The sequence below is a fragment of the Scyliorhinus torazame genome, chromosome 4 (genome assembly GCF_047496885.1).
Source record: "Scyliorhinus torazame isolate Kashiwa2021f chromosome 4, sScyTor2.1, whole genome shotgun sequence".
Classification (NCBI taxonomy): Eukaryota; Metazoa; Chordata; class Chondrichthyes; order Carcharhiniformes; family Scyliorhinidae; genus Scyliorhinus; species Scyliorhinus torazame.
In genome coordinates this window covers 51,198,072-51,212,872 of record NC_092710.1, presented here as the reverse complement: position 1 = coordinate 51,212,872, position 14,801 = coordinate 51,198,072, and the positions used below count along the sequence as shown (strand labels likewise).

Below are 14,801 nucleotides of genomic sequence, written 5' to 3'. Positions count from 1 at the left end.
TGAAGCGAGGTTACATGCAAAGGAGTAGATGAGGAAAATGGAAGTTGCGTGAAAAATGGAAGTTTGAACCAAGTTTGACACAAATCAAGGGAAAGCAATCTTGAGGGTCAGTATCACAGAACTGCTGTCAACATTTTTTGTGTTCACCATTAAATGATGAGCATTCTTCACAGGCGACATGTTTTGATCCAAACATATAAAGGTACTGCTGAGATTTGAACTCAGGATCTCCTGTTTACGAGACAGTCGCTTTAACCATCTAAGCCACAGCACCAAACTGCAAGACAGCTTTGCAAGTGTAGAACAGATTTCAATTGTTTTGATTAAATTTTGTATTGTTGATTTCTCCTGCTGACTTTGAGAGTGCAAACTAAAATATTCATCGGCACTGGGCTTTTGAAACTGAAAAATTTCAGTTATTTCTGAAAGTTATTAATTTAAAAGAAGTTCTGCAGGAAAGAAGTATACAAACAGGAAATATTTTGCGAATTGGGAAGTGATTAAACATGGCCAGAAAACTCCAGTGGTATAATGCAGGACAAGACCAGGAGAGAGTTTATACATTCACTGAAAATCTTGCAAAAATTCTTGAAAATTCTGGACGGCTGTTGCAATTTGGCAAACACGACGTGGTCACGGTTCTTCCACTTTCCATAAAGCATCCTGCATTCTTTATTTTTACTTCCTACCATTCATTGGGAAGCAAACGCCTTGAGCCAAAATCAAAACCCTGACAGGGACTTAAACCCTGGACCCTCAGATTAAAAGTGTGATGTTCTACCGACTGAGCTACCAGGGCCCATTATAAAAATGTTCTCATAGTTCACTTCAAAGTCTCATATTGTATCTTTTGAATTTCCTTCACTGGTAATTCAGCCTCTCCAGCTCATTTCCCTCGCAAGCAGACCGGCAGCCTCCCTTCGGCTTTCTTTCTCAAATTCTTCAGCTTGGACTCGCATTTTACCAATGACCTGTGATGTGACAACTGTTGTTACCCAGGGACATGCACTGGGACTTCAAGACATTGAAGATTACGGTTAGTTCGCTGAGACATCAGTGGGAAGCTGCAGAGATACAGATTGTATTTTGAGAGAGGGAATAAAGCGTGTCATCTGTTGTTTGTTGTGGCAGAGTGTGAACGCAAGTAAGCTCATCAATAAAGTAGCAAATTATGCAAATCGCAACATTTCAGGGTGTAAATAGATCTGTCAACGCCACATCTTCAGGGAAAACGCCCCATCCTTTATCCCGCCCAAATCGTTCTTGCTAACATGCAGCAACATATATCGTCCAATAAAAAGGCAAATTACTGCAGATGTGAATTCTGAATTAAAACAGGAAATGATGGAAAATTTCAGTGGGTCTGGCAGCATCTGTGAAGAGAGAACCGAGCTAACGTTTCGAGGCTGGGTCACTCTTCATCAGAGTAAATCATTTAATCATTCAATCTTTGCTCACAGACATCGCTGACAGACATTCAAAATGTTCCTACTGGATTTCCTGAGGTCAATCCTGTCGTGCATTCAAAGGAAAATACTGCACATGCTGTGAATCTGCATGAGAAACTAAAAATGATTGGATTAAAGCTCATAAAATTTGAGGATGTCTGTGGAGCCAGACACAAAGTTAATGTTTCAAATCCGTGTGATCCTTATTCAGAGCTGAAGCGAGGTTACATGCAATGGAGTAGATGAGGAAAATGGAAGTTGCGTGAAAAGTGGAAGATATGGCAGTTTGAATCAAGGGAAAGCAATCTTGAAGGTCAGTACCAAAGAAATGTTGTCAACATTTTCTGTGTTCACCATTAAATGAGAAGCATTCTTCACAAGATACATGCTTTGACCTGAATGTATGAAGGTATTACTGAGATTTAAACTCAGGATCTCTTGATTACAAGACAAGCGCTTTAACCATCTAAGCCACAGCACCAATCTGCAAGACAGCTTTGCAAGAGTAGAACAGATTTCAATTCTTTTGATTAAACATCAGTATTGTTGATTTCTCCTGCTGACTTTGAGAGTGCAAACTAAAATATTCATCAGCACTGGCCTTTTGAAACTGTAAAAATTGCAGTTATTTCTGAAAGTTATTCATTTAAAAGCAGTTCTGCAGGAAAGAAGTATACAAACAGGAAATATTTTGCGAATTGGGAAGTGATTAAACATGGCCAGAAAACTACAGTGGTAAAATGCTGGATAAGACCAGGAGAGAGTTTTTACATTCACTGAAAATCTAGCAAAAATTCTTGAAAATTCGGGACGGCTGTTGCAATTTGGCAAACACGACGTTGTCGCGGTTCTTCCACTTTCCTCGAAGCATCCTGCATTCTTTATTTTTATTTCCGACCGTTCATTGGGAAGCAAACGCCTTGAGCCAAAATCAAAACCCTAACAGGGACTTGAACCCTGGACCCTCAGATGAAAAGTCTGATGCTCTACCGAATGAGGTACCAGGGCACATTACAAAATTGTTCTCATAGTTCAGTTCAAAGTCTCATATTGTATCTTTTGAATTTCCTTCACTGGTCATTCAGCCTCTCCAGCTCATTTCCCTCGCAAGCAGACCGGCAGCCTCCCTTCGGCTTTCTTTCTCAAATTCTTCAACGTGGACTCGCATTTTACCAATGACCTGTGATGTGACAACTGTTGTTACCCAGGGACATGCACTAGGACTTCAAGACATTGAAGATTACACTAGTTCGCTGAGATATCAGTGGGAAGCTGAAGAGATACAGATTGTATTTTGAGAGAGGGAATAAAGCGTGTCATCTGTTGTCTGTTGTGGCAGAGTGTGAACGCAAGTAAGCTCATCTAGTAAAGTAACAAATTATGCAAATCGCAAAGTTTCAGGGTGTAAATAGATCTGTCAACGCCACATCTTCATGGAAAACGCCCAATCCTTTATACCGCCCAAATCGTTCTTGCTGACATGCAGCAACATATATCGTCCAATAAAAAGGCAAATTACTGCAGTTATGAAATCTGAAAAAAAACAGGAAATGATGGAAAATCTCAGTGGGTCTGGCAGCATCTGTGAAGAGAGAACCGAGCTAACGTTTCGAGGCTGGGTCACTCTTCATCAGAGTAAATCTGTGAATCTGCATGAGAAACTAAAAATGATTGGATTAAAGCTCATCAAATTTGAGGACGTCTGTGGAACCAGACACAAAGTTAATGTTTCAAATCCGTGTGATCCTTATTCAGATCTGAAGCGAGGTTACATGCAATGGAGTAGATGAGGAAAATGGAAGTTGCGTGAAAAATCGGAGATATGGAAGTTTGAATCAAAGTTAGACATAAAACAAGCGAAAACAATTTTGAAGGTCAATACCACAGAATTGATGTCAACATTTTCTGTATTCACCATTAAATGAAGAGCATTCTTCACAGGCTACATGCTTTGACCTGAATGTATAAAGGTACTGCTGAGATTTGAACTCAGGATCTCCTGTTACAAGACAGGTGCTTTAACCATCTAAGCCACAGCACCAATCTGCAAAGAAACATTGCAAGTGTAGAACAGATTTCAATTCTTTTGATTAAACATCAGTATTGTTGATTTCTCCTGCTGACTTTGAGAGTGCAAACTAAAATATTCATCAGCACTGGCCTTTTGAAACTGTAAAAATTGCAGTTATTTCTGAAAGTTATTAATTTAAAAGCAGTTCTGCAGGAAAGAAGTATACAAACAGGAAATATTTTGCAAATTGGGAAGTGATTAAACATTGCTGGATTACTACAGTGGTATAATGCAGGACAAGACCAGGAGAGAGTTTATACATTCACTGAAAATCTAGCAAAAATTCTTTAAAATTCTGGACGGCTGTTGCAATTTGGCAAACACGACGTTGTCACGGTTCTTCCACTTTCCATAAAGCATCCTGCATTCTTTATTTTTATTTCCGACCGTTCATTGGAAAGCAAACGCCTTGAGCCAAAATAAAAACCCTGACAGGGACTTGAACCCTGGACCCTCAAATTAAAAGTCTGATGCTCTACCGACTGAGCTATCAGGGCCCATTATAAAAATGCTCTCATAGCTCACTTCAAAGTCTCATATTGTATCTTTTGAATTTCCTTCACTGGTAATTCAGCCTCTCCAGCTCATTTCCCTCGCAAGCAGACCGGCAGCCTCCCTTTAGTTTCCTTTCTCAAATTCTTCAACTTGGACTCGCATTTTACCCGACCAGTGGAAACATCCTGCCCGCATCTATCCTTTCTATTCCCTTCATAATTTTATATGTCTCAATAAGATCCCCCCCGCATCCTTCTAAACTCCAATGAGTACAGTCCCAGTCTACTCAACCTCTCATCATAATCCAATCCCCTCAACTCTGGGATCAACCTAGTGAATCTCCTCTGCACTCCCTCCAGTGCCAATATGTCCTTTCTCAGGTAAGGAACACAAAACTGAACACAATACTCCAGATGCGGCCTCACCAGCACCCTATACAATTGCAGCATAACCTCACTAGTCTTGAACTCCATCCCTCTAGCAATGAAAGACAAAACTCGATTAGCCTTCTTAATCACCTGTTGCACCTGCACACCAACTTTTTGCGACTCGTGCACCAGCACACCCAGGTCCCTCTGCACAGCAGCATGTTTTAACATCTTACCGTTTAAATAATAATCCATTCTGCTGTTATTCCTCCCAAAATGGATTGCCTCACACTTGGCAACATTGAATTCCATCTGCCAGACCTAGCCCATTCACCTAACCTATCCAAATCCTTCTGCAGACTTCCGGTATCCTCTGCCCTTTTTGCTTTACCACTCATCTTAGTGTTTGCAAACTTTGACACATTGCACTTGGTCCCCAACTCTAAATTGTCTATGTAAATTGTGAACAACTGCGGGCCCAACACTGATCCTTGAGGGAACCCACTAGTTACAGGTTGCCAACCAGAGAAACACCAATTTATCCCCACTCTCTGCTTTCTGTTAGTTAACCAATCCTCTACCCATGCTACCACTTTACCCTCAATGCCATGCATCTTTAGTTTATGCAGCAACCTTTTGTGTGGCACCTTGTCAAAATCTTTCTGGAAATCCAGATATACCACATCCATTGGCTCCCCGTTATCTACTGCACTGGTAACGTCCTCAAAAATTTCTACCAAATTAGTCAGACATGGCCTACCCTTTGTGAACCCATGCTGCGTCTGCCCAATGGGACAATTTCCCTCCAGGTGCCCCGTTATTTCCTCCTTAATGATAGATTCCAGCATTTTCCCTGCAACCGAAGTTTAGCTTACCGGCCTATAATTACCCACTTTCTGCCGACCTCCTTTTTTAAACAGTGGTGTCACGTTTGCTACTTTCCTATCCTCTGGGACCACCCCAGAGTCTAGTGAATTTTGATAAATTATCACTAGTGCGTTTACGATTTCCCTAGCCATCTCTTTTAACACTCTGGGATGCATCCCATCAGGGCCAGGAGACTTGTCTACCTTTAGCCCCATTAGCTTGCCCAATACTGCCTCCTTAGTGATTACAATCCTCTCAAGGTCCTCACCTATCATATCCTTATTTCCATCAGTCACTGGCATGTTATTTGTGTCCTCCACTGTGAAGACTGACCCAAAAAACCTGTTCAGCTCCTCAGCCATTTCCCCGTCTCCTATTATTAAATCTCCCTTCTCATCTTCCAAAGGACCAATATTTACCTTAGCGACTCTTTTTTGTTTTAGATATTTGTAGAAGCTTTTACTATCTGCTTTTATGTTCTGAGCCAGTTTACTTTCACAGTCTACCTTACTCTTCTTTATGGCTTTTTTATAGCTTTCTGTTGTCCCCTAAAGACTACCCAGTCCTCTAGTCTCCCACTAAATTTTGCCACTTTGTATGTTTTTTCCTTCAATTTGATACTCTCCCTCACCTCCTTAGATATCCACGGTCGATTCTTCCCCTTTCTACCGTCTTTCTTTCTTGTTGGTATGAACCTTTTCTGAACACTGTGAAAGATTGCACGGAAGGTTCTCCACTGTTCCTCAACTGCTTCACCATGAAGTCTTTGCTCCCAGTCTACCTTAGCTAGTTCTTCTCTCATCCCATTGTAATCGCCTTTGTTTAAGCACAAAACACTAGTGTTTGATTTTACCTTGTCATCCTCCAACTGTATTTTAAATTCCACCATATTGTGGTCGCTCCTTCCAAGAGGATCCCGAACTATAAGATCATGAATCAATCCTGCCTCATTACACAGGACCAGATCTAGGACCGCTTGTTCCCTTGTAGGTTCCATTACATACTGTTCCAGGAAATTATCCCGGGCACATTCTATAAACTCCTCCTCAAGGCTGCCTTTACCAACCTGGTTAAACCAATCGATATGCAGATTAAAATCTCCCATGATAACCACTGTACCATTTCTACATGCATCCGTTATTTCTTTGCTTATTGCCTGCCCTACCATTCTGTTACTATTTGGTGGCCTATAGACTACTCCTATCAGTGACCTTTTCGCCTTACTATTCCTGATTTCCACCCAAATTGATTCAACCTTGTCCTCCATAGCACCAATATCATCCCTTACTATTGCCCGGATGCCATCCTTAAGCAACAAAGCTACACCACCGCCCTTACCGTCCATTCTATCCTTTCGTATAGTCTGATACCCTTGGATATTTAACTCCCAGTCGTGACCATCTTTTAACCATGTTTCAGTAATGGCCACTAAATCATAGTCATTCACGATGATTTGTGTCATCAACTCATTTACCTTATTTTGTATACTACGAGCATTCAGATAAAGTACACTTATGCTGTTTTTTATGTTTTTGTTATGAATCCTAACACCTTGATCAGCAACTTTTCGCAATTTATTTTTCCTCTTACCCTTTCTCCTAATTTTCCTTGTCTTTGAACCCATATCTCTACAAAATAACCTGTCACGTAACCTGCTGCCTTGATCTCCATTAACCATTATACTGTCCATAGCTTTACACTTCCCTTCCCCCCAACTTGCTAGTTTAAAGTCCTTGTGACCAACCTATTTATCCTATTCGCTGGAACACTGGTCCCAGAATGGTTCAGGTGAAGACCGTCCCAACGGTACAGGTCCCTCCTGCCCCAGTACTGATTCCAATGCCCCATGAAATGGAATCCCTCTTTCCCGCACCACTCCTTTAGCCACGTGTTAACATCTCTAATTTTCTCAACCCTCTGCCAATTGGCACGTGGCTCGGGTAGTAATCCAGAGATTATAACCCTGGAGGACCTGCTCTTTAATTTAGTCCCTAGTGTTTGATAATCCCCAAACAGGTCCTCTTTCCTAGTCTTACCTATGTTGTTAGTCCCAACGTGGACCACAGCAACTGGATCCTCCCCCTCCCTCTCCAAAATCCTTTCAAGCCAATCAGAGATGTCCCTCACCCTGGCACCGGGCAGGCAACATACCATGCGGGACTCTCGATCTGGCTTACAAAGGATGCCATCAATCTCCCTAATTATAGAATCCCCTACAACTACCACTTGTCTTTTTGCTCCCCCCTCTTGAATAGCTTCCTGTACCACGGTGCAGTGGTCAGTCAACGCATCCTCCCTACAGCCCTCTTCCTCATCCACACAGGGAGCAAGTACCTCATACCTGTTGGACAAGGTCAAGGGCTGAGGCTCCTCAACTCCTAAACTCAGGATCCCCCTACCTGCCTCCCTTGCAGTCACACCACTCTGTCCCTGACCACTGTCCAAATTAACAGAACTTATTCTACCGGGTGTGAATGCCTCCTGAAACAAAGCGTCCAGGTAATGTTCCCCCTTCCTGATGTGCCGCAGTGTGTGCAGCTCGGTCTCCAGCTCATCAATTCTGAGACGAAATTCCTCGAGCAGCCAACACTTGTTGCAGATGTGGTCACTGACGGTCTCAATGGGATCCACCAGTTCCATCATCATACAGCAACAGCACATCACCTGTCCAGCCATATTCAACTAGTTAATTAATTTAAATATTTAAAAAAAAAAAACATTTTTTGTCGAACCTCAAGGATAAACCCAAACACCAACAAAAACATAGCCCTCTCTGGCCACTCACCCGAACTCAGTCACTCACCTAAACTCAGATGCACTCTGTTCCAATCAGCACTCCGTGACTAAAGGGACTCCTGCCACACCTTTTGTGCACTCACCTCTCCCAGCACTGTCCCGGCTCTCTCCTCCAGCGCTTTTTAAATCTCCCGGCTCTCTCCTCCCGTGCTTTTTAAATCTCCCGGCTCTCTCCTCCCGCCCTTTTTAAATCTCCCGGCTCTCTCCTCCGGCGCTGATTTCGCTGTCCCGGCTCTCTCTGCTCCCGCGCTGTTTTCGCTGTCCCGGCTCTCTCCTCCCGCGCTTTTTAAATCTCCCGGCTCTCTCCTCCGGCGCTATTTTCGCTGTCCCGGCTCTCTCTGCTCCCGCACTGTTTTCGCTGTGCAGCGGGACCTGGGTGTCCTTGTGCACCAGTCGCTGAAGGTAAGCATGCAGGTGCAGCAGGTGGTAAAGTGGTATGTTGGCCTTCATTGCGAGGTGTTTCGAGTATAGAAGGAGGGATGTGTTGCTGCAATTATACAGGGCCATGGTGAGGCCACACCTGGAGTATTGCGTGCAGTTTTGGTCTCCTCCTCTGTGGAAGGATGTTCTTGCTCTCGAGGGAGTGCAGCGAAGGTTTACCACACTGATTCCAGGGATGGCTGGACTATCATATGAGGAGAGATTGACTAGGTTAGGATTATTCTCGCTGGAGTTCAGAAGAATGAGGGGGGATCTCATAGAGACTTATAAAATTCTGACAGGACTAGACAGGGTAGATGCGGGGAAGATGTTACCAATGTGGGTGTGTCCAGAGCCAGGGGTCACAGTCTGAGGGTTCAGGGTAAACCATTTTGGACAGAGATGAGGAGATATTTTTTCACCCAAAGAGTGGTGAGCCTGTGGAATTCATTACCACAGGAAGTAGTTGATGCTAAAACATTGAATATATTCAAGAGGCGGCTAGATATAGCACTTGGGGTGAATGGGATCAAAGGCTATGGGGAGACAGCAGGATTAGGCTTTTGAGGTGGATGATCAGCCATGATCGTGATGAATGGCGGAGCAGGCTCGAAGGGCCGAAAGACTTCCTCCTGCTCCTATGTTCCACAAAAGGCCACCAGTGAGTCTGCACCGGCCCTTGGAAAGAGCACCCTACTTAAGCCCCACGCCTCCACCCTATCCCCTTTATCCCCGTAACCCAGTATCCCCACCGAAACGTTTTGGACACTGAGGGCAATTTAGGGTGTCCAATCCACCTAACCTGCACATCTTTGGACTGTGGGAGGAAGCCGGAGCACCCCGAGGAAACCCACACACACACAGAGAACGTGCAGACTCCGCACAGACAATGACCCAAACCAGAAATCGAACCTGGAACGCTGGAGCTGTGAAGTAACTGTGCTAAGCACTGCGCTAACGTGCTGCCTGAAGGCCATTGTCTGCAGGGGGTAAAAGTCAGACATGTTAGCATGGTGCGTACTCGCATGCCCAGCCAGGTCCAACAGGCTGTACTGCAGACCGTGCCCCCACTTGTCCTGCTCCCTCCCCCCCGGCCACTCCTCCAGCACTCTGCCCTCCACAACCCTGGCTCCATCGGTGCCCTGTGCCTTGGGGACCTATGGCCCTGGTGCCCATCACAATGCAGCATGAAGTAGACCGCTTGGACGCTCTCAAACAGCTCCCCATGAACTAAAAATGTCCAGATATCTGGGGGCCATTTTAGCTGCCCTCCTATTTTCTAAAAGAACAAAAATGGCTTCACATCATTCTCTTCAAATTTGGAAAGGAATCTCACAAACTTGATGGTCTCAGAAAGTAGTCCCACGTGAGAGGGATGGTGAGGGGGATGGGGTGGGTATTTCCTCATCGAGAGAGATATTAACTTGCAGCAACGCCGTCTATACTCTCCTTACCTTTGAGTTGCCAGCTCCATTTCCAATATTCGGAAAAAGCAAATTCTCTTTCCTTTTCTTGATCCCTCCCTCTCCCTTCCTTCTCTTTCTCACTTTCCCTCTCTTTAACATTCCCCACGCTCTCTTTCCCTCTCATGAGCTTCTTCCTCTCTCTCCACCTCCTCGTAATTGTAGCTGCAATTAAATTGACGAGGCCATAGATTTGGAGTCACCATTGAGCTATTGATCCGAGTGCTCAACGGGAGACGCGAGATCCAGATGTTCCACTGACGACTGGATCAGCCCATTTTGTTTGATTTTACTGGAAAATCGTTCACTGCTGGGAGCTGGGACCCCAACCAGAGGCGGTAAACGGGTGAGGGTGTCGGCGGACATCTTTCCCCAGCAAACATTTTCAACTGATCCGTTTTAAGGACGCCAAGGTTTCCCCATTTAAATTCTTTCGCTGAAAAAATATTTGGCCATTTTCTTTGCGTTGCAATGAGGAATTCGCTGTGCGAATGTGTTTGCTTTCAAATTGGTTCCATTTGAACATACAAAACTGGAGCAGAAGAAGGTGACTGGGCCTCTCAAGACAGCACCAACATTCAATAAGATTATGGATGTTTTGATTGTGTTTCGATTTTTAAATTCCCAACGACTCTCAAAAACTTTTGCTGCCCAACAAGAGCAATTTATCTCTGATTTAACAATATTCAGTGACCCCGCTTCCATTGCTTTCTGAGGTAAAGCCTCAAAGTTGGACAACCCATGGACAGAGAAAAATCAATCTTCTCTATCCCATAAGGGTGCCTGGATGTTAAAAACAGCGCCCCCTAGATCTCAGCTCAAAAGAGGAAACATCTTTCCACACAGACCTTGTCGATACCATTCAGGCTTTTATATACTTCAAAATTATGCCAAACTAAATTTATATGAGAGAGCTGAATTGCTGACACAGGCACCATGCCACCTGGATTATACACCCAGGTAGGGCAAGATTTATGATGATCAGTCTTTCAGATCTCAATTTAGCATCTTTGCTCCACCTGCGGGAGTCTGCAGGCAGATTCGGTTTATCACTATGCCTGGTGGCATCGAGCTGCCTGCTCCTGTGCTTACACTGCACCCTTACATGGTGCCACCTTCTTCAACATCTGTTGCCAGTTGAATAGGGGAAGAGGAAGAGGGAGCAAGCTTTCCATCTCCAAATGGTTCAGCGACCAAAGGTTGGCTCCAGGCAATTGAGTATTTGAAAATGAAGGGGAAAGCTCTTTCCATCATTTTACAGGGGACAGGGGTGGCAATTTGTGTCGTAGGCGATGTTGCTATGAGGGGTACTCGCTTAGAAAGAATGGACATAAAGTCCTTGCTCTCTGTCTCGGTCTGAAGCCTGAATAAGCAAAACTACACGAAACCCAGGGCAATATGAAGCTACAATTTGAGAAAGGAATCCTGTCCCTCCTACTTTTTGATCAATGATCTTTGTTGCATCACAACATCATCTATCATTGTTCCATTGTCCTGTCAGTTAGAATGATCTACCTGCAGGAGTTGCTGCTTCAGACACTGACCATCCCGACTGACATGACCAAGGATCTCTGCTCCCCCTCCCCAAGACCTCCCCACCCCGTCCTCCCACAGCCACCCCACAAGGAAAATGGGTCCTGGTGGTGACGACCAACCTCCACACCGCTCTGCCAGAGTCTAGGCTTGACCACACCCCACCTTTCACATCCAGCAAATTCACCATCCCCATCTTCCCCACCCCCCACATTCTGTGTATTCCACATTCCTCATTCCCAACATTCCCCATATCTGATGTTCCACATTCCATACCTTCTCCTGTCGCCACCTTCCCAATCATGAATGTTCCACAAAGGACACCTTTGCCATCCCAACCACCCGATCCCCTAACTTTCTCACCCTCACCATGCCAATACCCCACTCCACCCCCATGACACCAATTTTGCACCCACCTGTCCCAACAAAACATTCCCAATCCCACCCCCTTCCTCGTCACCCAACTTTCCCATTGCCCATTTTCCCATCCCCCAACTTAGCCATTCCTCAACTTGCCCCAACCCACATTTTCAATCCTCCACAATCCGCATCCGCTACATTTCCCATCCTCCACATTCTCCACCCTCTCACCTTCCCATTTCCCACAAATTCCAGTCCCGCCTGCTCCATCCCTCGTGTTCATTGAGCCCATCTTCCACATCACCTAGTCAACCTTCCCACTCCACACACCACCTTTCCCAAACCCGCTCTTCCCCATTACCCACCTTCCACAAACTCCCATATGCCACATTCCCCATCTTCCCATTCCCCACCTTCCCAATTACCCAGCCAGGCGTTAAGAAAGCTCGGGACTCAGATTTAATAAAGCGTTTATTGACTCAATGAATATATTGATAAATAAATAAGAATAATGCATTGTCACAGTAATATTTCTAATATGCGAACAATTTTGTTTTTCCGTGAACTCGCTAAGTTTTACTTTTGGGAAAATGCGAGGAAATGGGAAATCAAGCAGAGGAGGTAAAGGAACGATGGTGTTTGCTGATTTATTTCCAGCACACCAGGAAATCATCTGACTCCTCTCCTGAAACATTCATATTCACCCTTGCCCATCCCTAACAGTTATTTTGTTTCCCCCACTCCTCCTGGCCTTTCCTTTCCGAGCTACCTGCTTTACCCTCTTGCATTTCAGCACTGCCTCACCATCTGATTGGTCTCAGATGTGTTGTTTATTAATTAATTTAATAATTGATATAACTGGGTATTTCAGCATGCTCTTCAATTGCTCTCTGAAGTTAGACTGAGTCAGGACGTAAATCAGGGTGTTTGTGCAGCAACTTAAGTTCCGCAGCATATAGGCAACATTTTCAAAGATGTAAAATGAATCATCATCTAAGAAGTCATTCACATCAAAGAAATACAAAACATAAACAAACCACAGGAGGATGAAGCTGCCGGATATGGTGAAGAGTAAAATCATCGACTTCCTTCTGCTCTCCATCTCCGGGTCACTGTGATTATCCCCCGCGCTCTGACCTCTCAGTTGCTCACGGACCCGGCTGGTCACCAAAATGTGTCTGACTGTCAGTACGTTCAGCAGCAAAATTAAAGCGAATGGTATCAGTGGCGTTAGAACCTTTTCAGAGATTCTAAATCCAATCCAAACAGGGTCAGCAAAATAGCTCCGCTTATTTGAACACATCCATGGTACATTGTCGATAATCCATCTCGGTTTAAATCGAAAGTAGATGGGGATGCTTTTCACAGTGAACAGAATGCCGATAATTGCTAGGACCACAGCTGCAGTTCTCTTGGTGCAATATTTAGATTTCAGCTTCTGACAACAAATGGCGACAAATCGATCAAAAGTGAAAGCGACAGTGAACCAGACAGAACAGTCTATGGCTATACGGAGCAGGACGTAGCGAACACTACACACAGGGGTGATACTTAGGAAATTCAATGGGAAATAATAATCATCGATTCGGTTTAGTATGACCTCAGTGATAATGACCAGAAGATCCGCTGTTGCCATAGCCACCAAGTAGCGTGTGGTGCAGGTGGAGAGGCTGCACTTTCCACGGGAAAGAATCAAAATTGACACCAAATTCACTGTGACACATAAAAAGGAAAAGAGAGTGGAATTACAGAAAATATTGCCTATTCCTGAGACCAGGCAGGAAGCATTAGCCAGATAATATGTGTGGCTTACAATTGGGTCATAGCTCAATAAATCCAACCATGACTCTTGCACTGTTTTTCAGGCGGACATGAGAATAATCTTCAGACACTCAGCTTCTAAATATGTGCCGCTGTGGGCACGCTCTGAAATGCAAAGAGCTGATTTCTTCAAGCGCCCAGTTGATCCGTCTCCTTTCTTCCAGATGTCAAGATCCTGGTCCAGAACACAAAATTGCATTGGTACGGGATGAGAATGGCAAATTTAAACAAAGAAGTGACCGCATTAACATCAAGGAAAATAACAGCAATTATCGGGTAAACAGTGTTTGAACACAAGGAAAAACTTCAACTCATGCCTCACACCTTCCCGATTTCTCTATTCCAACAAAGCAACACAATAAAGTTAAAATTCTACTGATAAATAAAGTTAGCAGAACATGATTACTTGCTTATTTGTGCAGACCTTTGGAGAGAGATTGCCTTTCAGGAACAAACTGAAAATTCTTCTGTCTTGTCAGAATTCTCCTCCCAAGCTGACCACATTTGGCAAAAGCGCTGTTCAACTTAGAATTTCTAGCAGACAGCAAAACTACAGATATACCTAGCCTGCATTCATTATATCCTTGTATCCCACTAAGTTCCATGGCCTGCTTAGCTTGGATTTAGCACCACTCTCCCATAAATTACCGACACTCCGGGGAATCTCCAGCAATCGGATCACAAGTTAATAGCCCATTTATCTGTAAAAAGTACTGAATGGTCGGAATCAAGCATTTCCCCACCATTTGCCACTCTTAATTACAGCTTTAACAGACATACAGTCTGGATATCACAACATAGATTCTGTAATAATATTACTGCATCAAATATATACCTCATCCAGGCTATTAAAACATTACTGCCTCAAATATAATTATTATATGTAATATATAACAATTTCTACATACATTAGACCTTCCCCCTAACTAGCAATATGAAGAGATTGTTTATTTTTTAAAGCCAAACTTGCAACTGCCAGTGTAAAAAATCATCCTAGCCTATGTTGAAATCATTGCATTCAACTGATCAACAGGACTCTATGCGAATGAATATGCCGCTTCCCAACAATTTCACGCAAATGCTGCGTTTGTCCAAAAAAACACCTTTTATCAGCAGATTTCTGAACTTTCAGTCAGCTCTTACAAAATGTTGTTTAAAA

At 43.9% G+C, this 14,801-nt stretch overlaps 1 protein-coding gene, 1 long non-coding RNA gene and 2 other non-coding genes across 4 annotated transcripts; 1 reads left to right on the top strand and 3 right to left on the bottom strand.

The window, feature by feature from the left end:
• The first annotated feature begins 21 nt into the window (after nt 1-21).
• LOC140411595 (uncharacterized) lies at nt 22-14,088 on the top strand. The gene is made up of 3 exons (XR_011940887.1): nt 22-106; nt 1,660-1,761; nt 13,687-14,088. It is a non-coding gene; the product is annotated as an uncharacterized lncRNA (long non-coding RNA).
• On the bottom strand, nt 201-274 carry trnat-cgu (transfer RNA threonine (anticodon CGU)). Its single transcript has one exon. It is a non-coding gene; the product is annotated as a tRNA-Thr (tRNA).
• trnak-uuu (transfer RNA lysine (anticodon UUU)) lies at nt 3,944-4,016 on the bottom strand. The gene has a single exon. It is a non-coding gene; the product is annotated as a tRNA-Lys (tRNA).
• Nucleotides 12,275-13,652, bottom strand: LOC140410980 (probable G-protein coupled receptor 139; the record flags this gene model as incomplete). Its single annotated transcript, XM_072499854.1, has 1 exon — nt 12,275-13,652. A coding segment is annotated over one exon (1,014 nt), but the record flags the coding sequence as incomplete, so codon positions are not given.
• Nucleotides 14,089-14,801: the final 713 nt, after the last annotated feature.